Source organism: Capricornis sumatraensis, chromosome 16 (assembly GCF_032405125.1).
Source record: "Capricornis sumatraensis isolate serow.1 chromosome 16, serow.2, whole genome shotgun sequence".
Lineage (NCBI taxonomy): Eukaryota > Metazoa > Chordata > Mammalia > Artiodactyla > Bovidae > Capricornis > Capricornis sumatraensis.
The window spans coordinates 79,178,942-79,204,702 of NC_091084.1; the positions used below are offsets into that span (position 1 = coordinate 79,178,942).

The 25,761-nt window shown below is 37.9% G+C and overlaps 2 protein-coding genes across 3 annotated transcripts; one reads left to right on the forward strand and one right to left on the reverse strand.

The window, feature by feature from the left end:
• The first annotated feature begins 2,166 nt into the window (after nt 1-2,166).
• LOC138093296 (olfactory receptor 5AS1-like) lies at nt 2,167-3,322 on the forward strand. Of its 2 annotated transcripts, none has more exons than XM_068989421.1 (2): nt 2,167-3,062; nt 3,280-3,322. In XM_068989421.1, exons 1-2 carry the CDS (start codon nt 2,167-2,169, stop codon nt 3,320-3,322), a joined length of 939 nt encoding a protein of 312 aa, XP_068845522.1. The 2 variants fall into 2 exon arrangements, with proteins under 2 accessions (XP_068845522.1, XP_068845523.1); XM_068989422.1 differs by having other exon boundaries at nt 2,167-3,056; nt 3,274-3,322.
• Nucleotides 3,323-8,488: 5,166 nt separating this feature from the next.
• Nucleotides 8,489-9,436, reverse strand: LOC138093023 (olfactory receptor 8H1-like). Its single transcript, XM_068989110.1, has one exon. The coding sequence runs from the start codon at nt 9,434-9,436 to the stop codon at nt 8,489-8,491; it is 948 nt and encodes a 315-aa protein (XP_068845211.1).
• Between the last annotated feature and the right edge of the window lie 16,325 nt (nt 9,437-25,761).

Here is a 25,761-nt window from a genome sequence, read left to right on the forward strand (position 1 = left end):
TCACAGTGAATATATCAGGGCTCCAGTTCATAGGAAACCCGAATTAAAACTGTTCAAGAAAACAAGTTATAGTTTAGCTTGGTTGTTTTATTGGTAGTGGCAGTTATACTCCATTTATGTTTGGTGAGAGTTTACAACATTTCAATTGCTGCATGTCTGTTCATTTGTTGTTTCCTGTTTTAACAAACTTGCCTGATTCAGCAATTCCTACTAATAATCTGTAAACAAGTATAAAAGTTTATTAAGCTATTATGAAGTTCTTGAATATATATATATATATATTGCTTTAGATGACAAGCATAAAAATAAATACAGTAGGTCTGATTTTATAAATGAAGATATGATGACATGAAGAAAAATAAAATAATTTAAAGTAGTAGAACCAGGATTAGAGTCCAGGTCTCCAGACACTTGTTTTTTCCTCTTTATTTTGGGGGCCTCTTTTGTCCCAGTGATATCAAATCAAACAGGACACAGGCTGTTGGAGGGTCACACACACATGCACACACGAGAAAATTCAAGAAAATCCTTTTAGTGATTATTGAATTGATTCATTAAAAAAAAGGAAGCCAAAGAGTTAAGGATAAGAATCTGAATATTATAAGCATAGAAATTACATTTGTGCAACATAAATACATTATTATTTTTCTCATTTAAGAGTTTGAATTTATCTTTTTTCAATCAACTTTTTCCTTTTAAAGATCTCGTTCCTGACGAAGACTCTATCCTCTAGAAGATTGCAGGTCATATTTTTGGTGCAGGGAGAATTACAGCGTTCCCACACATAGCAGAGAATAGATCCCCGTTATTTGTTTCTCTTCTTACTCACCATAGTGTCACTGACTTAAGCCATTTCCAACATTACATATCTTTAACTGCCTGCAAGATATTCCATCTCACTGTATTTTTCACTGACATTCCTCCAAAGGTTATTTCACTTGATAATTTCTCCTTCTGCCTATATAATACATTTCCCCATTATAGTCTCAGTTTAGAAGTTCATTAATAAGTACAGAGACATGGTTGTCCTTCAAAAGAATGTTCCTGTGACCTCACACCAGACACCATTATATCCGCAGAGTCAAGGAAGAGGCGTAAACCTAGGGAAAGCAAAGCAACAATTATATGCATGCATAAAGGATTTACTGAAACAAGCAACTTGCTTGTATAGAACAAACACACATACACAATGGCTCTTATATTTAAGAGAAGGCAGATCCTGTGCCCATTATGTCAAAGATAAGAGGAATTTTGTTGGGAGGGGGGTTCAGGATGAGGGGAAACATGTATACCTATGGCTGATTCATGCTGATGTATGGCAAAAGCCATCACATTATTGTAAAGTAATTATCTGCCAATTAAATTCAATAAATAAAATTTTAAAAAGATAAGATGAATTTTGAGACCATTGTCTGGGCATTTCAACCTACTGAATAAGCAATTAAAAGTAAAAGATACGTTAATGTGTATTATATACCAGTTATGTAAGTGTTTTACAAATATCTACTTGTTTTTCCTCTAATCATCACAGAGTGGGTAAATGACTTTATCAAGATCATATAACCAATTAGTATACATTCTATATATAGCAAAGCTAAGATTTCAACCCAGTCATCTCTTACATAACTGCAATGCTCTTATCTGTTATTTTAAACTACCTCCCAAGATCACAGATATTCTGTAGATTTATCCAGTTTATCTGTGGGAGCATTCTCCATAGCATTTTTCTCAACTATACTTTCCTGTACATGAAAGAATATGATTTTATGATCTGAAAAATAGGGGTTGGCCTATAAGGACTTTGCCAGCTCTTCTGGTTCAACCGGGACTTATCAACTCAACCAAATTCATTCTTTTTCATCTTGAAAGGAATTAGTACCATATCTTAAAGTGCACAGTTTTTAAAGAGTTACTGCCTCTTGAAGCATCATACCTGAATAACATTCTCTAGCATCAATTAAAATTTTAATTATTTTTTAAATAAAGTGACAAAAAAAGAAAACAAGCCAAAACATCACAGAAAATGCTTAAACGGTGATTTTATTATCCTCATCTTTGCCTCCTTAGAAGGAAGAATAAAAGTATCCTTTGTTAATCAATCACTCAAGTCAGTTCATGTGTTCTGATGCCATCTATTTCAGATGAGAAAGACAAGAAAACCAGAAGATGTTGGAGAATAATTATACCATGCCGACCGAGTTCCTACTTGTTGGATTCACAGATTATCTACCTCTCAGAGTCACACTATTCTTGATATTTCTCATAGTCCATACACTAACTGTGGTGGGAAATGTAGGATTAATAATTCTAGTTAATATCAATTCAAGCCTTCAAACCCCCATGTATTATTTTCTCAGCAACTTGTCTTTCTTAGACATTAGCTGCTCAACAGCAATCCTTCCTAAAATGCTGGCAAATTTCTTAGCATCCAAGAAAAGCATTTCCCCCTCTGGCCGTGCACTACAGATGTTTTCCTTTGGTTGTTTTGCTGATGCTGAGTGCCTTATCCTGGCAGCAATGGCCTATGACTGCTATGCAGCCATCTGCAATCCACTGCTCTATTCTGCTCTTGTGTCTGGGAGGGTCTGTGTCTGCTGCATTGTGTCGGTGTACTTCAGTGGGGGTGTGACTTCAATGGTCCATGTCAGCCTCACATTCAGGCTGCCATTTTGTGGCTCCAATATCATCAACCATTTTTTCTGTGATATCTCGCCTCTCCTGGCTTTATCTTACACAGACACCTACATCAACGAGCTTCTGCTCTTTGCCTTGTGGGGCTTCATCCAGACCAGCGCTTTTGTGGTCATCTTTATCTTGTACTTCTGTGTCCTCCTCACTGTTTTGAGCATCAAGTCCTCAGGTGGAAGAAGCAAAACATTCTCTACCTGTGCCTCCCATCTCTTGGCAATCAGCTTATTCAACGGAACACTCCTGTTTATGTACTTGCGTCCCACTATCAGCTACTCCCTAGATACTGACAAAGTCGTTGCAGTGTTTTATACTGTTGTCTTTCCCATGTTTGATCCAATAATCTACAGCTTCAGAGACAAAGATGTAAAAAGATACTGGATGCTTGGGGCTGGTGCACTGGGGCGACCCAGAGGGATGGTACGGGGAGGGAGGAGGGAGGGAGGTTCAGGATGGGAAACACATGTATGCTTGTGGTGGATTCATGTTGATGTATGGCAAAACCAATACAACATTATAAAGTAATTAACCTCCAATTAAATAAATACATTTATATTAAAAAATAAAAAAAAAAAATAGGCAAAAAAAAATTGCCCTCAGAAAGCTATTGGACAGAAACTGGACTTTCAAATGAATAGGAATTAAAGTTATTTAAGAATACTTAAGGTATAGCCTATCCCTCCTATCTGACAATCAGCTGTACATCACCCTATATGTCAAATATTTTAAACATTTCCCGCCTTTCAGAAATAAAAATAACTTTTCATCCTCCATACTGTAAAATGATTTTATCTTCTCTTACAAAAATTTTCTTGCCAAAATTCTGCTCTATGAAATATTTCTGAATTAAAATAATAATTGTTCTTTGTACATTGATTTGTTATGTTCTTTATCAAGTAATATTAAATGTATTTGTTGATTTGTCTGTCAATCTATCCATATGAGAAAGTCCTTAGCAACTGGGAATATGTATCTTGGTTGATTTTTCCAAAACCTATGCAGCTTGGTGTAGGGCATGTGTTTGTATATATATATAGTGAATAAATGGATGAATGGATCAGATGAATGGATGGATAGAAGAGTGAGTAAATCAGTTTTCTGTGTTTGGGAAAATAAGCCTAGATTCAGCACTTACAGAACATTTACCATCAGGGAAATTTAATATTACTCATGATGGATAATGGTGATTACAATGGGTCTCAGAAAATCAGATAGAAGACACATATAGCAATAGTCACATTTATATTAGGAGAGAGTGAAATTATAGCATGTATTTTCTCTTTAGGCTATATTGGTTATCATAATAGACATTCACTGTGGATACCTGGTGAAGATCATAAAGACTATTAACTGTATACATTATTAATTTTTTACACATATGTTCCTGACTCTGTCTTCAGGAAGTGCTCAACAATTGTTTTGATCACTGTATTCTGTAAATTGACAGTGTAAATCAACTGAAGTATGAATACTTCTTTCTCTGGATTCAGTTTTGATGATCAGACTTTTTTGGGGTTGCTTTTAATCTTTGAGTCCTAATTTCTGTTTTATTTTAGCTTGACAGAGTTGAAGGAAAACGCTGTGTAAATATGAACATATAATACTGTTCATTTGGTAGTAACTGTGGAGCTATGAATGACTGGATTTGTTACAAGATTATAACCCTGAAAATAAAGACAATAAAATATTGCCACTGAAATGGGTTGATTTGAAGTATAAATTAACTAATATATGAAATCTTTCTAGAATATGTATAATTTGAGAATCAAATGATCAAATATGTCCCTTGTACTACAAGGAGATCCAAGCAGTCCATCCTAAAGGAAATCAGTTCTGAATATTCATTGGAAGTACTGATGCTAAAGCGAAATTCCAATACTTTGGCCACCTGATGTGAAGAACTGACTCATTGGTAAAGACCCTGATGCTGGGAAAGATTGAAAGCGGGAAGAGAAGAGGACAGCAGAGGATGTGATATTTGGAAGGGATCACTGATTTGATGGGCATGAGTTTGAGCAAGCTTCGGGAGTTGGTGATGGACAGGGAAGCCTGGCATGCACAGTCCATGGAGCTTCAAAGAGTCAGACATGACTCAGCAATGAACTAACTGAACTTGATTTAGCATAGTTTCATTCTCTAACTCATTGATATAATTTCATTCTCTAAGTCATTACAGATTTCACTATGCAATATATGTATGTAATGTTCATATAGGAAGAAAAAATATATATACACATATTTTCCTTTCTCTCCTTATTCTAAAATGATGGAAACTACACTAGAGAGCATTTTTAAAAATGTATTTGGGCATTTAATCGCAAATCTGGACAAACAAGTTTCTGCTTCTTATGATTAACAAGAAAATTGTGGCATGTCTTCTGCTCTATGAGAGATAATAGCAATGATACATTCAAACACATAAATGGAGATTAATTGATAATAAATATAAATCTTTATAATTTTCTACAGTTGACTATTTAATGCAAGTGAAAATGAAAATTATATAATTAGAGACACAGTAAATACCAATAAGTTTCAACAATAATTTTGTTTCATACAATTTAAAAAATATGTACATTATAGTTAAAATTAATGAATGAAAATCCTTGGTGGAGAAAAAAGGAAAGGGGAATATAATTAGCTTAATTATTCTCAGTGACTATGATGAAAAATCTTGAATCAGCACTGAATCAGATACTAAATCCGATACTGTGCTTAAGAAGGAAAAAAATACGTATATAAGATTAATAAAGTGGATAAATGAGGAGTGAAAACAGCAGTTAAAACAGTAGTGTAGTTAACGCTATAAAATATATAGGAGTAATAAAGTGGATGAGTGATGAGTTAAAAAAATAATCAAAGATGAGTTAAAACCACCACATTCCTTGCTGGTCCAGTGGTTAAGAATCTGCTTTCCAATGCAGGGGACACTGGTTTGATCCCTGGTCCAGGATGACCTCACATGCCATGGAGAAATTAAGCCCATGAGTGTGCCACAGCTAATGAGCCCGGGCTCTGGAGCACACAAGCTGCAACTACTGAAGCCCATGCCCCTAGAGGCTGTGCCCCTCAACAAGAGAAGCCTCTGCAATCAGAAGCCCTCACACCACAACTAGAGGAGAGCCCCCACTCACCATGCGGAGGGGCTAAAGAAAGTCCGTGCACAGCAACAGCATCCATCACAGTAAAAATAAATGAATAATAAATAAATGTTAATTTTAAAACGACAGGAGCCTCAATAAGTCCTTAAAATAATGCAACTATTGTTTAATCAGTTGTCACAATGATTTACAATGTAAAAAATTTAATTGTAAAATGAAGTTTGTAGGAGTCAGACACCAGTGATATAGATCAGAAGAAAATTAAAAATTTAAAACCAAGCATGTACCCATGCCCATACAGATCCTTTATCATTAACTGTCTTCAGCTACTCTCAAGACTGAAGATTGATTATTTCTATAGGAGTTTGTGTGTGTGTGTGTGTGTGTGTGTGTGTGTGATGTATAAGTCCTAATCAGTTGACTCCAGTGATTTAAATTTAAAATTTAAATTTAAATTTAAACTCATTTGAACAGAGTGTAATTCTGTGTACACTCATTTCCATACCCTAACCACTAAGGAAAAGGTAATTGGAAAAGAAATCTATCAGCTAATTACTAGGCCATATTTTATACACGATTAGAGATGTTTTTGAAAAAAAAATTACAGAAATAGAATTTTCAACTAAGTTAATATGTTTTGAGCACTAATATGCATGTGTGTGCATGCTAAATCTCTTCAGTTGTGTCTGCCTCTTTGGGACCCTTTGGGCCAGAGCCCACTAGGCACCTCTGTCCACGGGATTCTCCAGGCAAGAAGACTGGAGTGAGTTGCCATCCCCTCTCCAGGGAGTCTTCCAGACCCAGGGATCCTACCACGTCTCACGTCTCCTGCATTGGCAGGCAGGTTCTTTACCACTAGCGTCACCTGGGAAGCCAAGGGAGTGTGCAAACACCAAAGCATGGTGTAAACTTGAATGAAGTAGAATCCTTCAATTTAATGAATTCATCATTTGCTGGACTTTCACTAGCAAACAAAAGCAAAGAAAACATTTATTTACATGTTAAATAAGTGATACATTTGCTACATATTGTGGAGAGCACAAAATACTAAGTAAATTCTTATCTCAAAGAGCTTATAATATTTTTAGAGAGAAATATTATAAACACACATATACTTTTAAAATTACTTCATAAAATATATCTTCACTTCCTTTCAATAAACATTTAAATATGACTGCCCAATTCTTCTGATTTCTACTCAATGATTCATGCACAGTGAAGGCAGGGAAGGAGACTCAAGAGTGAGGGCATATATATATAATAAGTGATTCACTCTGTTGTACAGCAGAAATTAACACAACACTGTAAAGCCATTACACTACAATATAAATAAATACATATCTTAAAAGTGAATAAATATTTTAAGGGAGCCATCAAAATGATAGCACTTCATGCAGATGTTAACTTGATGAATTCATTAACATTTAATGTCCAAAGAATTACAAACTGAGAATCTTTCTCAAGTATCAAATACACAGCCATCTTAGATTTCAATGATAAAGGAATAATCAAAGATAATATTTTTAAATGTACACAGAAAGTCTCAAAAAGAACATAGGAAATGTCAGAAATATTGCTTATGTACATAATAAACACACATATATACATAACTGTCAATCTAGAAGAACACATACAAAATGCTTAATAGCTTCTAGGGCATTTCTATTTCCTTAAAGTTTTCAATATTTTTTTCCACTATTTAACACTGTCCACTCTAAATCCAAAATTGTGAGGTGTTGAGTGTTTCCTTAGATGTTTGTGTGTTTGTCCATTAAATCAACCAAAAATAATTCTTAAAACACAGCTGAATGTTCATCAAAAAAGACCATTGTGCCCTGAAAATGAGGGATATCAGTATTTTACTGATAAGGGCCAGGATTTATTAGTACTGCCTTAAAAGCTTTACACAAATGAACTGATTTGATCTTTACAGTAACTACGTGTGTGTGCACGTGTGTTTAGTTGCTCAGTCGTAGCCCACCAGGCTTCTCTATCCATGGAATTTTCTAGGCAAGAACACTGGAGTGGGTTGCAATTTCCTCTTCAGGCGATATTCCTGACCAGGGATGGAAAGCTTGTCTCCTGCATTGCCAATTGTTTACCACTGAGCCACCTGGGAAGCCCCTTATAGTAACTATATGGACCTGGAATTGTTATTTATCTAATGCAGTTTAAAAAATTGAGGCTTACATTTTCAGTGATTTTTTTTTAAGTGTTACATAAGTTATAGAACAGCAGGCTTAGAATCTATTTCTGGAATGTTTGGTTCCAAAGCAAGTGCTCATAATCACTCTGCTATAATGCTTCTCTATAAAGTAAAGGAAATTATTTCTGAGATCAGTATCATCGTCCCCAAAACTGAACTCTGTTTCATCATAAAATTCAGTGAAGTTGGATTATGCATTGGAATATGAGACATAGTTTAAAAGCTGACAAGTATATTTGTTCATTTATGAAATCAATTGCCCTTAAAAATGTATGTATTTAGACCACAGTTTGACATGCTTCACTGGTTTCCAGTTATAATATAGTTTTATAAAGGCATATTCTTAGAAATATGAGATATTATATTTAGTCAGGCAACACTGGTTCAACAGAAAAAAATAGATAAAAAACTTCTATTTGCTTCTGGAGAGACAGCAAGGAAATACACTGTAGGAATGAAACAAAAAAAAGAGCTTTGAAATTTAACATCACTCTTATTTTGGTTGTTTGGAGTCCTTTCTTTTCTGCATGACTCTACTGAGAGCACTTTTCACCTCCTTGTTTCTAAGACTGTATATGAGTGGATTCAGCATGGGGATGACAATAGTATAAAAAACAGAAGCCACTTGATCCTTTCCCAAAGAGTAGGACTTACTTGGTTTTAAGTAAGTGAAAATCATAGTGCCGTAGAAGATGGTGACTGCCAGGAGATGGGAGGCACAAGTAGAGAAGGCTTTCTGCTTCCCTGCAGTGGAAGTGATTTTCAGAATAGTAGACAGGATGGACGAATAAGAGACGGATATTGTGATAAGAGACACCAGTAGGGTGGAACCGGCAGAAATGAATATGATGATTTCAATGCCACGTGTGTCAGTACAGGACAGGGGTAAAATTGCCCTTCCATCACAGTAAAAGTGATAAATTTCATTTGAGTTGCAGAAATGCAATCTACTCATGCACGGAACACTGACAGAGGTATCAATAAAGCCAATCAAATAGGATCCAAAGATGAGAGAGCAGCATCGCCTGGTGGACATAACAACGGGGTAACGCAGAGGGCTGCAGATGGCTGCATAGCGATCGTAGGCCATGGAGGAGAGAAGAACACACTCAGTGGCACCCAAGAAGACAAAGAAATACAGCTGCATGAAGCAGTTCAGGTAAGAAACATACTTGCTGGAAGTCAGTAAGTTGGCTAAGGTTTTAGGGGTGATGACACTTGAGTAACTGAGGTCAAGAAATGACAAGTGACTGAGGAAAAAATACATGGGGCTGTGAAGCTGGGGGTCCAGGCGGATTATCAGGATCATCCCCACATTCCCCAGCACAGTGATCAGGTATATCAGGAGGAAGAGGGTGAAGAGGACCAGCCGGATCTCTTCAGAGTCTGTCAGTCCCATGAGGATGAAGTCAGACACCTGTGTGATATTCCTTCTGCCCATAGTGTTCAAGTGCTCCAAACTGTTGAGAAATCAGCATTGATACATAGCAAGAATTACTTCAAAAAATTGTGTTTCCAGAAACATCATGATATATTTAGCTTAGTTTAAAGTTTCTAGAAAGTGATAATAATGAGGGATGTAGGGAGTAGGAATAAAAAAATCTTAGTTGATGGCCAAATGTAGAAAGAGAGGTAAGTAAATATTCCGATATAATATAGTAAAAGCTAGTATATTGAATAATTAGAATGGCTGATACTGCTTTAAATGATTCTCATTATTAAAGCATTTAATTCCCCTGAGGTTATACATAGGTAGTACTGTTTGTCCCATTCTTCATATGAGAAAAAGAGCACAAATTTTAAGTAACTGAATCAGAGTCAGAACTCCTAAATGTTGGATCTGTAATTCTGCCAAGATAGATTGACCTCAGAAGGAATGCCAGCAATACTATATTCTTATTAATATTGATTTTAGCAAACCTGTGAAAAAATGTTAGATATAATATATATACACATGTAATAAAGAATGATAGAATAGTCTTAATGCACCATGTACTGTTATTTTTTCCTAATACATTTAATATGAAATATAAAATTCAACCTTAGTATATTTCAGTAGGTTATGTTAAAATTATAGAGCATGTATTAATATTAATCTTCAAATATAGTGACATTTTCCAAATTAATCACTCAAAATGTAATTTCTTCCATAATTGTGTTTCTAAACATGCACATTGATTGCAGACCCTGATTACATCAACTCTGTATTTCTGATTCCACAAATTTTGGCATTTCTTAGGGAAAAGTTTAAGTGATATCAGTGCACATATTCTTCTGAAAATATCTCCATTTTACTTGATTTTACCTAAAGTCTTCTAATTTTGAGAATAATACTCACTGGGAGCCAAGGCTGGTGAAAATAAACTTCTTCCAATGTTATCTATCTAGAAGTATGTCAACCTCATATTTGCTCACAAAAAAAAAGAAAGAAAGAAAGAAAGAAAAACATGTCAGTTGACAATTTCTGTAATACACTTGTTTTCTTTGAGATAAGTTCTTTTTTAAGTATTAGTGTAGTCATTTTGTTTTATTCTGAGGGAAAAATAAATCAAACTAGACATTTTATTCAGTTTCTGATCAAATGTAAAAGTTTCCAGGAAGTTATGCCTGAAAAGAAATTCAGGAATCCACTCTTCAGGTACATCAGCAAAGAGCAGGCTTTTCATCTCATCCTAATATTTCCAGAGTACTTCATATACTGGGAATTGTTAATAATGAAACGTTTGCTGATCCCCGTGAATCAATTATCAAGAAAGATTTCTTTGCCTGTCTACAGGGACAAAGGTTTAAGGAGAGAAAGCGTCTATGATATGATTGGATTTGAGAAGCTAATTGTCTTTTCCCTTAGGAGCCACAAAATGAAAAGCCTAAAGGTTTGGTCTACCTTTGCGATGCTCTAAATTTATGCCCAGGGTGGTAGAGAAACTATTTCTAGAGAAATATCTACTCTATGACTGAAATCATCAGGGGCAGAATGATACATTTTGATGATAAAACTTTTATATTTAAATGTGTAATACTATTAAGTGAGTAAATATGTTTGCTAAAAAGAAAACTAGAATATAACAAAATTCAAAGATTGATACAAAAACAATTCAAAACTGTTGTAACGATTTAATGAATTTCTCCCAATTATTTTTGTTGTGGCGTGCTTATCTGTATACCTCTAGATTTGCATAAGCATTATCATACTGTATATTCAGTATCCACTCTCATTTTATAAGTAAAAGCCACTGCAAAAACCATGATAAATGCAAAAATATGAGGATTAAGTTTTTCTTATTTAATATTTTCTAACATTGAAACTCATTACTCAGACATTGTGCTTAGAAGAAAAAAAACTGATAAATTAATTTAAAAATGGATAAATTAATTTTAAAAGCTGTTAAATTAATAAAGGGAATGAATGATGAGTTAAGACAGCATCAATAAGTGCCTAAAATAATTCATAGTATGTTTCATCAGTTGTCACTTACAATACTTTGTAATGTAAAATATTTCATTGTAAAATGAATTTTGCTGGTATCAGGCACTAGTTATACATATCTGAGAAGAAAATTAAAAATTTAAACCAAATGTATATATATGCATACCCAGATCCTTTTACATGAATTGTCTTCAACTACCCCAAGACTAAAGATCAATTATCACTACAGGACATTTCTTTTTGATGTATGATACAGTCCTAACCAGTTGACTCCAATGATCTAAAATCATATGAACAGTACAGATCTATGCACACTCATTTCCATATCCTAAACATTAAAAAAATATAATTTTGAAAAGAAGTCCATTAATCCTTATGCCATTTTTAATATACCAGTAAGCAATGCTTTTGAGTCGGACATGACTAAGTGACTGAACTGAACTGAATGTTTTTGAAAGAATTCTAGATAGAATTTTCAACTGAACTAATGTTTTTTGAGTGCTAATATACACAGGACTGTCCAAATTCCAAGGCAAGGTATAAACATGAATAAAGTAGAATCATTGATCTTAATAAATTCATCACTTTGCTTCTACAAGTCAAAAAGAGCAAAGTAAATATTTACTTATTACAGTTATTATAAATATTACATATGTGTTTGCTCCATGCTGTGGAGAGCAATAGTCAAACTATGACTAAATAGACTCGTCTCTCAAAAAACTTACAATCTTGTCTGAGAGAGAGAAATATAAGCACACATATTTTCTCCTAAAAGTACTTTATGGATTATCTTCAGTTCTTTTCAATAAACACTTAAATAGGATTACCCAACTTTCATTACTTCTCAGTGATTCATGCACAGTGAAAGCAGTACGGAGGGTTTCATCTTTTCAGGGCCATTTTGTATTAGTGCTGAAGAGAGTACATTAAACAGGGTTTATGTTCAAGTCTCTTTTCAAGGAAAAATAAAAGGAAAACCCAGTTTCTATTTTTAGTAATATAGATTTAATGAAAAATTTCTGCCCAATCTGAAGGAACGAGAATCTCTAAATATACCCCAAAGGGCCTCAGGAATATTTTACACCTGGTACTTTTATGTTTATGCACATACACACAAACATGCACATTGTTGTTTTTGTTCAGTTGCTAAGTTGTGTACAACCCTTTGCGACTGTGTGGATGGCAATAAAGCATGTCTTTACTTCCCTGTCTTCACTATGTCCTGGAGCTTGCTCAAACTCAAGTCCACTGGTTGCCATCCAACCATCTCATCCTCTATCATCGCCTTCTCCTCTTGTCTTCAGTCTTTCCCAGCATAAGTGTCTTTTCTAATGAGTTGGTTCATCACATCAGGTGGCAAAAATAGTGGAGCTTCACTTTCAGTATCAGTCCTTCCAACGAATATTCAGAATTGCTTTCCTTTAGGAGTGACTGGCTTGATCTCCTTGCTGCCCAGGGGACTCTTAAGAGTCTTCTCCAGCACACAGTTTGAAAACATCATTTCTTCAGTGCTCATCATTCTTTATGGTTCAGCACTCACATCCATGCATGACTACTGGAGAAACCATAGATTTGACTATATGGACATGTGTCCACAAAATGATGTCTCTGCTTTTTAATACACTGTCTATACTCTGGTTGCTCTTCAGATCATATAAATCTTTTACCTTTTAATATGCTAACTATGTTTGTCTTATATTTTCTTCCATGTCTCAGCTTTTCTTCCATGGAACAAGTGTCTTTTAATTTCATGGCAGTAGTCATCATCCACAGTGATTTTGGAGCCCAAGAAAATAAAATCTGTTACTGTTTGCATTTTTCCCCATCTATTTGTCATGAAGTGATGGGACTGGATGCCATGATCTTAGTTTTTTGAATGGTGAGTTTTAAGCCAGGCTTCTCACTCTCCTCTTTCAACTTCATCAAGAGGGTCTTAAGTTCCTCTTTGCTTTCTGCCTTAGGATAGTATCATCTCCACATCTGAAGTTGTTGATGCGTCTCCCGGCAATCTGGATTCCAGCTTGTGCTTCATCCAGCAGTGCATTTCACAAGATGTCCTCTGCATAGACATTAAATAAGCAGGCTGAAAATATATAACCTTTACATACTCCTTTCCCAATTTTGAACCAATCCATTGTTCCATGTCTGGTTCTAACCATTGCTTCTTGACCAGCATACAGGTTTCTCAGGAGGCAGGTAAAGTGTCTGGTATTCCCATCTCTTGAAGAATTTTCCACAGTTTGTTGTGATCCATACAGTCAAAAGTTTTAGCATAGTCAATGAAACAGTAGTAGATGTTTTTCTGAAATTCTCTTGCTTTTTCTCTGATACAATGGATATAGGCAATTTGATCTCTGGTTCCTCTGCCTTTTCTAAATCCAGCTTGTACATCTGGAAGTTCTCGGTTCACATACTATTGAAGCTATCTTGAAGGATTTTGCGTATTACCTTGCTAGCATGTGAAATGAGAGCAACTGTATTGTAGTTTGAACTTTCTTTGGCATTGCCCTTCTTTGGCATTGGAATGAAAACTGAACTTTTTCCGTACTGTGATCATTACTGAGTTTTCCAAATTTGCTGACATATTGAGTATAACATTTTAACAGCATCATGTTTTAGGATTTTAAATGGCTTGGCTAGAATTCCATCACCTCCACTAGCTTTGTTCATAGTGATGCTTCCTAAGGCCCATTAGACTTCACACTCCAGGATGTCTGGCCCTCGGTGAGTGACTATGCCATTGTGGTTATCTTGGTCATTAAGAACTTTTTGTACAGTTCTTCTGTGGATTCTTGCCACATCTTCTTACTCTCTTTTACTTCTGTTAGGTTCTTTCTGTTTCTATTTATTGTGCCCATCTTTGCATGAAGTGTTCGCTTGTTATCTCTAATGTTTAAAAGTTATCAACTCTTTGCACTTACAAAGGCACATTATAGGGATTAAGAAATAAAATTCTGCTGTTTTATGTTGTACCTCACTGCATAAGTTGGACAAACTCTGGGAGATGGTGAGGGACAGGAAAGCCTGATGTGCTGCAGTCTATGGAGTCATCAACACTTGATATGAATTGGCAGCTGAACAACAACCACTGCATAAATATATCCCTTTATTTTGATATCAAGGTAAAATCATAGTTTGTCAGATAGACTAGAAAAATAAAAAATGCCCATAAATATAAGAAGAGGTAATATGCTTTTACCAGCTGTGCAACCCTGGAGCAAGTAGTGAAGGGGAGATACCCCACATCCAAAATGAGGAGCAGCCATGACAAGAACCACATGTCCAAGGTCAGAGAAACCCCAGTAAGACAGTAGGAGCTGGAGTGGCGGGGAGGAGATACCCCACATACACGGGCAAAAGGAGAAGTCCCAGCAAGACGGTAGGAGGGATGAATTTGCATTAAGAATCAAACCCCATTCCCACCAGAGGTGATCAGAGGGCTCAAACAAACATCGTGAGCACCGGGACCCAGGGACCCCACAGAGACTGAGACAGAACTGTGTTTGAGCATCTCCTGTGGGGTACGGGTCAGTAGTGGACTGCCGCAGGGACAGGGGCTCTGGGTGCAGCAGACCTGGGTATAGCATACGTCTTCTTACAGGAGGTCCCCATTAATCCCACAATAGAGCCACAAGAACTTACACAGGACTGGGAAATAGACTCTTGGAGGGCACAAACAGAACCTTGTGCACCAAGACCCAGGAGAAAGGAGCAGTGACCCAGACTTGCCTGTGGGTGTCCAGGAGTCTCCAGCAGAGTTGTGGGTCAGCGGTGGCCTGTTGCAGGGTTGGGGGCTCTGAGTGTAGCAGTACATGCATGGGCTCTTTTGAAGGAGGTTGCCATTGTCTTCATTACCTCCACCATAGTCTGGCCCCAGGTGAATAGCAGGGAAGGAACACAGCTACACCCATTAAAGAAAAAAAAGGATTAAAAATTTACAGAGCATGGCCCAGCCCATCAGAACAACACCCAGTTTCCCTCTCAGTCAGTCTTTCCCATCAGGAAGCTTCCATAAGCCTCTTATCCTTCTCCATCAGAGAAAACCACAAGCTGACTGAAAACCACAGACTGAAAACCACAAGCAAAGAAAACTAACTGATCTAATGACATGGACCACAACCTTGTCTAACTCAATGAAACTATGAGCCATCCATGTAGAGCCACCCAAGACGGATGGGTCATGGTGGAGAGTCCTGACAAAATGTGGCCCACTGGAGAAGGGAATGGCAAACCACTTTAGTATTCTGACCTTGAGAACTCCATGATAGTATGAAAAGGCAAAAAGTTAGGACACTGAAAGATGAACTCCCCAGGTCGGTAGGTGCCCAATATGCTACTGGAGATCAGTGGAGAAATAACTCCAGAAAGAATGAAGAGACGGAGCCAAAGCAAAAACAACACCCAGTTGGGCATCTGACTGGTGATGAAAGCAAGGTCTGATGCTGTAAAAAGAAACATTGCATAGGAACCTGAAATGTTAGGTCCATGAATCAAGGAAAATTGGAAGTGGTCAAACAGGAGATGGCAAGAGTGAATGCAAAATTTTAAGAATAAGTGAAAAATGGACTGGAATGGGTGAATTTAACTCAGATGACCATTATATCTACTACTTTGCACAAGAATCCCTTAGAAGGAATGGAGTAGCCATCATAGTCAACAAAAGAGTCTGAAACCCAGTACTTGGATGCAATCTCAAAAATGACAGAATGATCTCTGTACATTTCCAAGGCAAACCATTCAAATCATGGTAATCCAAGTCTATTCCCTGACCATTAATGCTGAAGAAGCTGAATTTGAATGGTTCTATGAAGACCTACAAGACCTTCTAGAACTAACACCCCCCAAAAGAGGTCCTTTTCATTAGAAGGGACTGGAATGCAAAAGTAGGAAGTCAAGAAACACCTGGAGTAACAGGCAAATTTAGCCTTGGAGCACAAAATGAAGCAGGATAAAGGCTAATAGTTTTTCCAAAAAAAACGCACTCTTCATAGCAAGCACCCTCTTCAAACAACACAAGAGAAGACTTTACTCGTGGACATCATCATATGTTCAACACCAAAATCAGATTGATTATATTCTTTGCAGCCAAACTTGGACAAGCGCTGTACATTCAGCAAAAACAAGACTAGGAGCTGACTGTGACTCACGTCATGAAGTCCTTATTGCCAAATTCAGGTTTAAATTGAAGACAGTAGGGAAACCACTAGACCATTCAGGTATGACCTAAATCAAATCCCTTATGATTATACAGTGGAAGTGAGAAATAGATTTAAGGGGCTAGATCTGATAGACAGACTGCTTGAGAACTATGGATGGAAGTTTGTAACATTTTACAGGAGATAGGGATCAAGACCATCCCCAAGAAAAAGAAATGCAAAAAAGCAAAATGGCTGCCTGTGGAGGCCTTACAAATAGCTGTAAAAATAATAGAAACAAAAAACAAAGAAGAAAAGGAAAGATATATCCATTTGAATGCAGAGTTCCAAAGAATAGCAAGGAGAGAAAAGAAAGCATTCCTCAGCCATCAGCATAAAGAAACACAGGAAAACAATATAATGGGAAAGACTAGAGATCTCTTGAAGAAAATTAGAAATACCAAGGGAACATTTCATGCAAAGATGGGTTCAATAAAGGATAGAACTGGCAAGGACCTTACAGAAGCAGAAGATATTAAGAAGAGGTGGGAATAATACACAGAGCTATACAAAAAAGAACTTCACGATGCAGATAATCATGAAGGTGTGATCACTCACATTTACCTAGATCCAGACATCCTGGAATGTGAAGTCAAATGGGCCTTAGAAAGTATCACTACAAACAAAGATAGTGGAGGTTATGTAATTCCAGTTGAGCTATTTCAAATCCTAAAAGATGATGCTTTGAAAGAGCTACACTCAATGCGCCAGCAAATTTGAAAAACTCAGCAGTGGCACAGGACTGGAAAAGGTCAGTGTTCATTCCAATTGCAAATAAAGGCAATGAAAAAGAATGCTCAAACTACCACACAATTGCACTCATCTCAAATGCTAGTAAAGAATGTTCAAAATTCTCCAAGCCAGGCTCAACAATACAAAAACCGTGAACTTCCATCTATTCCAACTGGTTTTAGAAAATGCAGAGGAACCAGAGATAAAACTGCCAACATCCATTGGATTATCAAAAAAGCAAGAGTTCCCAAAAACATCTATTTCTGCTTTATTGGCTATGCCAAGGCCTTCGATTGTTGATCACAATAAACTGTGGAAAATCCTTCAAGAGATGGAAATACCAGACCATCTGACCTGCCTCTTGAGAAACCTATATGCAGGTCAGGAAGCAACAGTTAGAACTGAACATGGAACAATGGACTTGTTCCAAATAGGACTAGGAGTACATCAAGGCTGTATATGGTCACCCTGCTTATTTAACTTATATGCAGGGTACATCATGAGAATTGCTGGGTTGGATGAAACACAAGCTTGTATCAAAATTGTCAGGAGAAATAATAATGTCAGATATGCAGATGGCACCACTCTTATGGCAGAAAGTGAAGAACTAAAGAACATCTTGATGAAAGTAAAAAAAGAGAGTCAAAAAGTTGGAAACAGTGGCATACTTTAATTTTGGGGGCTCCTGAATCACCGATGGCTGCAGATGGTAACTGTAGCCAGGATATTAAAAGATGCTTTCTCCTTGGGAAAAAAGTTGACAGCATATTAAGAAGCAGAGACATTACTTTGTCAGCAATTGTCTATCTAGTCAAAGCTATGGTTTTTCCTGTAGTCATGTATGGATGTGAGAGTTGGATTATAAATAAAGCTGAGTGCTGAAGAACTGATGCTTTTGAACTATGTTGTTGGAGAAGAGTCTTGAGAGTCCCTTCAACTGCAAGTAGTCCAACCTGTCGAATCTAAAGGAAATCAGTCCTGATTATTCTTTGGAAGGACTGATGTTGAAACTGAAACTCCAATACTTTGGCCACCTAATGCAAAGAACAGATTTAACACAAAAGACCCTGATGCTGGGAAAGATTGAAGGAGGGAGGAGAAGGGGATGATAAAGGATGAGATGGTTGGATGGGATCATCGACTCAATGGACAAGAGTTTGAGTAAACTCTAGGAGTTGGCGCTGGACAGGGAGGCCTGGTGTGCTGTAGTCTATATGGTCACAAAGAGTCGAACACAACTGAGCGGCTGAACTGAACTGAATATGCTTTTAAAAGAGGAGAGAGGTGCCAAAAAGTGTATTCTCAATCAAATGCAAGTGAAAAAAATTAACAACAGCTGTAAATATAAAGTTTAGAAAAGATGAATATCAGAGCAAAAATAAGCAAAAATATTAATTTCATGGCATTCAAATATGAAGGGGATTTTTAAAATAAAGTAGGGGAAAATAATGCAAGACAAATTTTTCTAGGGTTTTAAATTAGTAAAAATAATTTATTTATTTATTTATTTATTTATTTATTTTAATGTTTATTTCCTAAAAGAGAGTTTGAACTTTATTTTTAACATTTTGAAAGTACATTATAAAAAATAAACAGAAGATGGTGGAGGAATAGGATGGGGAGACCACTTTCTCCCCCACAAATTCATCTAAGATCATTTGAACACTAAGCACATTCCACAAAACAACCTCTGAACACTGGCGGAGGACATCAGGCACCCAGAATGGCAGCCCATTGTCTTCAAAATGAGGTAGGACAAAATATATATAAAAAAAAGAGACACAAAAGAGTTAGGGACAGAGACCCATCCAGGGGAGTAAGTCGTGAAAAAGGAGGAATTTCCAAACAGCAAACCCTCTCACCAGCAGGTCTGTGGGGAGTTTTGGAATCTCAGAAGGCAACATGACTGGGAGGGAAAAATTAAATAAATAAAACCCGCAGAATACCCGTGTAACCACAACTCCTAGTGGAGAAGTAGCCCAGATGCTCCTGTCTGCAACCAGCAAGTGGGGGCTGAACAGGGAGGCACGGGCTGCATGCTTAGGGTAAGAACCAGGCCTGAATGCCCTGAGGACAATCTGAAGGAGCTAAGGTGAGATAACAATTCAAACTGTGGGATAGCCAGAGAGAGAGAGAGGAAAATAAGAATCCAATCGTCAGCACCCATTTTACTTAGGAGTGTGATTACTGGCTTGATTGCCCTCTCCCCATTTTGACTCTCTTTTTTCTCCCCCAGGTCCCCTCTATCTCCTCCCTCTCCCTTCTCTTCTCTACCCAACTCTGAATCTTTTTGGGGGGTCCTAGTTTGTAGAGAACACTTCGGGAACTGATTACTGGCTAGATCTGTCTCTCTCCTTCAGACTCTCCCTCTTCTCCTGGTCACCTCTATCTCCTTCCTCCCTCTTCTCTATGTAACTCCGTGAACCTCTCTGAGGGTCCTGACTGTGGAGAGCACATAGGGAATTAATTACTGGCTAGATTGCTCTCTCCCCTTTTGATTCCCCCTCTTTTCCTCCTGGTCACCTCTATCTCCCTCCTCCTCCTCTTCTCCCTGTAACTCTGCGAACCTCTCTTGGTGTCCTTCACTATTGAGAATCTTTTCTCCTTTAACCTAGATGTTTTATTATTGGTGCTTTATAGATGGAGAAGTCTTGAGGCTACTGTAAGAATAAAACTGAAAACCAGAGGCAGGAAGCTTAAATTCAAAACATGAGAACACTGGAAAACTCCTGACTCCAGGGAACATTAATCAACAGAACTCATCTAAAAGCCTCCATACACCCACTGAAACCAAGATACATCCAAGAGCCAATAAGTTCCAGAGCAAGACTAACCACACTAATTCTCCAGCAATGCAGAAGCATAGCCCTGAGCATTAATATACAGGCTACCCAAAGTCACACCAAACCCAGAGACACCTCAAAATTCACTACTGAACACTTTATTGTACTCCAGAGAGAAGAGATGCAGCTCGACCCACCAGAACATCAACACCAGCTTCCCTAACCAGGAATCCTTGACAAGACACTCGTCCAACCCCACCCAAAGGGAGGAACCTTCACAATAAAGAGGAACCACAAACTTCCAACATACAGAAAAGCCACCCCACACAGCAGAGAAATATCCAGCAGGCAAAGGAACATGATAAATGCCCACCAAACCAAACAAAAGGGAGTCTACCTGAAAAAGAATTCAGAATAATGATAGTAAATATGATCCAAAATCTTCACAACAAAATGGAGTTACAGATGAATAGTCTGGAGACAAAGATTGAGACGATGCAAGAAATGTTTAACAAAGATCTAGAGGAAGTAAAAAAGAGTCAATCAATAATTAATAATGCAATAACTGAGATCAGAAACACTGATGAAAGAAATCAAAGAGGACACAAATAGATGGAGAAATATACCATGTTCATGGATTGGATTTGATTTAGGTCATAACAGAATAGTCTAGCGGTTTTCCCTACTTTCTTCAATTTAAGTCTGAATTTGGTAATAAGGAGTTCATGATCTGAGGCACTGGAGAAGGCAATGGCAACCCACTCCAGTACTCTTGCCTGGAAAATCCCATGGGCGGAGGAGCCTGGTAGGCTGCAGTCCTTGGGGTTGCTAAGAGTCGGACACGACTGAGCGTATTCACTTTCACTATTCACGTTCATTCATTGGAGAAGGCGATGGCACCCCACTCCATGCACTGGAGAAGGAAATGGCAACCAACTCCAGTGTTCTTGCCTGTAGAATCCCAGGAAAGGGGGAGCCTGGTGGGCTGCCATCTATGGGGTTGCACAGAGTCGGACACGACTGAAGTGACTTAGCAGCAGCAGCAGCAGATCTGAGCCACAGTCGGCTCCTGGTCTTGTTTTTGTTGACTATAGAGCTTCTCCATCTTTGGCTGCAAAGAATATAATCAATCTGATTTCAGTATTGACCATCTGGTGATGTCCATGTGCAGCGTCTTCTCTTGTGTTTTTGGAAGAGGGTGTTTGCTATGACCAGTGCATTTTCTTGGCAAAACTCTATTAGTCTTTGCCTTGCTTCATTCTGCATTCCAAGGCCAAATTTGCCTGTTACTCCAGGTGTTTCTTGACTTCCTACTTTTGCATTCCAGTTCCATATAGTGAAAAGGACATCTTTTTTGGGTGTTATTTCTAAAAGGTCTTTTAGGTCTTCATAGAACCGTTCAACTTCAGCTTCTTCAGCATTACTGGTTGGGGAAAAGACTTGGATTACTGTGATATTGAGTGGTTTGCCTTGGAAACGAACAGAGATCATTCTGTCGTTTTGGAGACTGCATCCAAGTACTGCATTTCAGACTCTTTTGTTGACCATGATGACTACTCCATTTCTTCCGAGGGATTCCTGCCCACAGTAGTAGCTATAATGGTCATCTGAGTTAAATTCAGCCATTCCAGTCCATTTTAGTTTGCTGATTCCTAGAATGTCGACGTTCACTCTTTTCATCTCTTGTTTGACCACTTCCAATTTGCCTTGATTCATGGAACTGACATTCCAGGTTCCTATACAATATTGCTCTTTACAGCATCAGACCCTGCTTCTATCACCAGTCATATCCACATCTGGATATTGTTTTTGCTTTGTCTACATCCCTTCATTCTTTCTGGAGTTATTTCTCCACTGAACTCCAGTAGCATATTGGGCACCTACTGACCTGGGGAGTTCCTCTTTCACTATACTATCATTTTGCCTTTTCATACTGTTCATGGGGTTCTCAAGGCAAGATTACTGAAGTGGTTTGCCATTCCTTTCTCCGGTGGAGCACATTGTGACCATCCCCATGGAAAAGAAATGCAAAAAGGCAAAATGGCTGTCTGAGGAGGTCTTACAAATAGCTGTGAAAAGAAGAGAAGCAAAATGCAAAGGAGAAAAGGAAAGATATAAGCATCTGAATGCAGAGTTCCAAAGAATAGCAAGAAGAGAAAAGAAAGCCTTCTTCAGCGATCAATGCAAAGAAATAGAGGAAAACAACAGAATGGGAAAGACTAGAGATTTCTTCAAGAAAATTAGAGATACCAAGGGAATATTTCATGCAAAGATGGGCTCGATAAAGGACAGAAATGGTATGGACCTAACAGAAGCAGAAGATATTAAGAAGAGGTGGCAAGAATACAGAGAAGAACTGTACAAAAAAGATCTTCATGACCCAGATAATCACCATGGTGTGATCAATCATCTAAAGCCAGACATCCTGGAATGTGAAGTCAAGTGGGCCTTAGAAAGCATCCCTACAAACAAAGCTAGTGGAGGTGATGGAATTCCAGTTGAACTATTTCAAATCCTAAAAGATGATGCTGTGAAAGTGCTGCACTCAGTATGCCAGCAAATTTGGAAAACTCAGCAGTGGCCACAGGACTGGAAAAGATCAGTTTTCATTCCAGTCCCAAAGAAAGGCAATGCCAAAGAATTCTCAAACTACCGCACAATTGCACTCATCTCACATGCTAGTAAAGCAATGCTCAAAATTCTCCAAGCCAGGCTTCAGCAATAGGTGAATCGTGAACTTCCTGATGTTCAAGCTGGTTTTAGAAAAGGCAGAGGAACCAGAGATGAAATCGCAAACATCTGCTGGATCATGGAAAAAGCAAGAGAGTTCCAGAGAAACATCTATTTCTGCTTGATTGGCTATGCCAAAGCCTTTGACTGTGTGGATCACAATAAACTGTGGAAAATTCTGAAAGAGATGGGAATACCAGACCACCTGACTTGCCTCTTGAGAAACCTATATGCAGGTCAGGAAGCAAGAGTTAGAACTGGACATGGAACAACAGACTGGTTACAAATAGGAAAATGAGTACAGCAAGGCTGTATATTGTCACCCTGCTTATTTAACTTACATGCAGAGTACATCATGAGAAACGCTGAACTGTTAGAAACACAAGCTGGAATCAAGATTGCTGGGAGAAATATCAATAACCTCAGATATGCAGATGACAACACCCTTATGGCAGAAGATGAAGAGGAACTAAAAATCCTGTTGATGAAAGTGAAAATGGAAAGTGAAAATGTTGGCTTAAAGCTCAACATTGAGAAAATGAAGATCATGGCATCTGGTCCCATCACTTCATGGGAAATAGATGGGGAAACAGTGGAAACAGTGTCAGACTTTATTTTGGGGGGCTCCAAAATCACTGCAGATGGTGATCGCAGCCATGAGATTAAAAGGTGTTTCCTCCTTGGAAGAAAAGTTATGAACAACCTAGATAGTGTATTGAAAAGCAGAGACATTACTTTGTCAACGAAAGTCCATCTAGTGAGGCATATGGTTTTTCCAGTGGTCATGTATGGATGTGAGAGTTGGACTGTGAAGAAAGCTGAGTGCCGAAGAATTGATGTTTTTTAACTGTGGTGTTGGAGAAGACTCTTGAGAGTCCCTTGGACTGCAAGGAGATTCAAAGAGTCCATTCTGAAGGAGATCAGTCCTGGGTGTTCTTTGGAGGGAATGATGCTAAAGCTGAAACTCCAGTACTTTGGCCACCTCATGTGAAGAGTTGACACATTGGAAAAGACTGTGGTGCTGGGAGGGATTGGGGGCAGGAGGAGAAGGGGACAACAGAGGATGAGATGGCAGGATGTCATCACTGACCTGATGCATGTGAGTCTGGGTGAACTCTGGGAGTTGGTGATAGACAGGCAGGCCTGGCATGCTTCGATTCATGGGGTCACAAAGGGTTGAACACGACTGAGCAACTGAACTGAACTGATGCATTGGAAGAATCAATATAGTGAAATTTACCCAAAGCAATCTATAGATTCAATGCAATCCCTATCAAGCTACCAACAGTATTTTTCAGAGAACTAGAACAAATAATTTCACAATTTGTATGGAAATACAAAAACCTTGAAAACCAAAACAATCTTGAGAAAGAAGAATGGAGCTGGAGGAATCATCCTGCCTGACTTCAGGCTCTACTACACAGCCACAGTCATCAAGAAAGTATGGTACTGGCACAGAGACTGAAATATCGATGATTGGAACAAAATAGAAAGCCCAGAGATAAATCCACACACATATGGACACCTTATCTTTGACAAAGAAGGCAAGAATATACAATGGAGAAAAGACAATCTCTTTAACAAGTGGTGCTGGGAAAACTGGTTAACCACTTGTAAAAGAATGAAACTAGATCACTTTCTAACACCATACACAAAAATAAACTCAAAATGGATTAAAGATCTAAACATAAGACCAGAAACTATAAAACTCTTAGAGAAGAACATAGGCAAAACATTCTCCAACATAAATCACAGCAGAATCCTCTATGACACACCTCCCAGAGTACTGGAAATAAAAGCAAAAATAAACAAATGGGACCGAATTAAAATTAAAAGCTTCTTCACAACAAAGGAAACTATAAGCAAGGTGAAAAGACAGCCTTCTGAATGGGAGAAAATAATAGCAAATGAAGCAACTGACAAACAACTAATTTGAAAAATATACAAGCAACTTATGCAGCTCAATTTCAGAAAAATAAATGACCCAATCAAAAAACTAGGCCAAAGAACTAAATAGACATTTCTCCAAAGAAGTCATACAGATGGCTAGGAAACACATGAAAAGATGCTCAACATCATTCATTATCAGAGAAATGCAAATCAAAACCACAATGAGGTACCATTTCAAGCCAGTCAGAATGGCAGTGATCCAAAAGTCTACAAGCAATAAATGCTGGAGAGGGTGTGGAGAAAAGGGATCCCTCTTACACTGTTGGTAGGAATGCAAACTAGTACAGCCACTATGGAGAACAGTGTGGAGATTCCTTAAAAAACTGCAAATAGAACTTCCTTAAGACCCAGCAATCCCACTGCTGGGCATACACACCAAGGAAACCAGAATTGAAAGAGACACGTGCACCCCAATGTTCATCACAACACTGTTTATAATAGCCAGGATGTGGAAGCAACCTAGATGTCCATCAGCAGATGAATGGATAAGAAAGCAGTGGTACATATATACAATGGAGTATTACTTGGCCATTAAAAAGAATACATTTGAATCAGTTCTAATGAGGTGGATGAAACTGGAGCCTATTATACAAAGTGAAGCAAGCCAGAAAGAAAAACACCAATACAGTATACTAATGCATATATATGGAATTTAGAAAGATAGTAACAATAACCCTGTATGCAAGACAGCAAAAGAGACACAGATATATAGAACAGGCTTTTGGACTCTGTGGGAGAGGGAGAGGGAGATGGTGGGATGATTTTGGAGAATGGCATTGAAACATGTATAATATCACATATGAAATGAATCGCCAGTCCAGGTTCGATGCATGATCCTGGATGCTTGGGGCTGGTGCACTGGGACGACCCAGAGGGATGGTACTGGGAGGGAGGAGGGAGGGGGGATTCAGTATGGAGAAAGAAAAAAAAAAGAAAAAAATAAATAAAT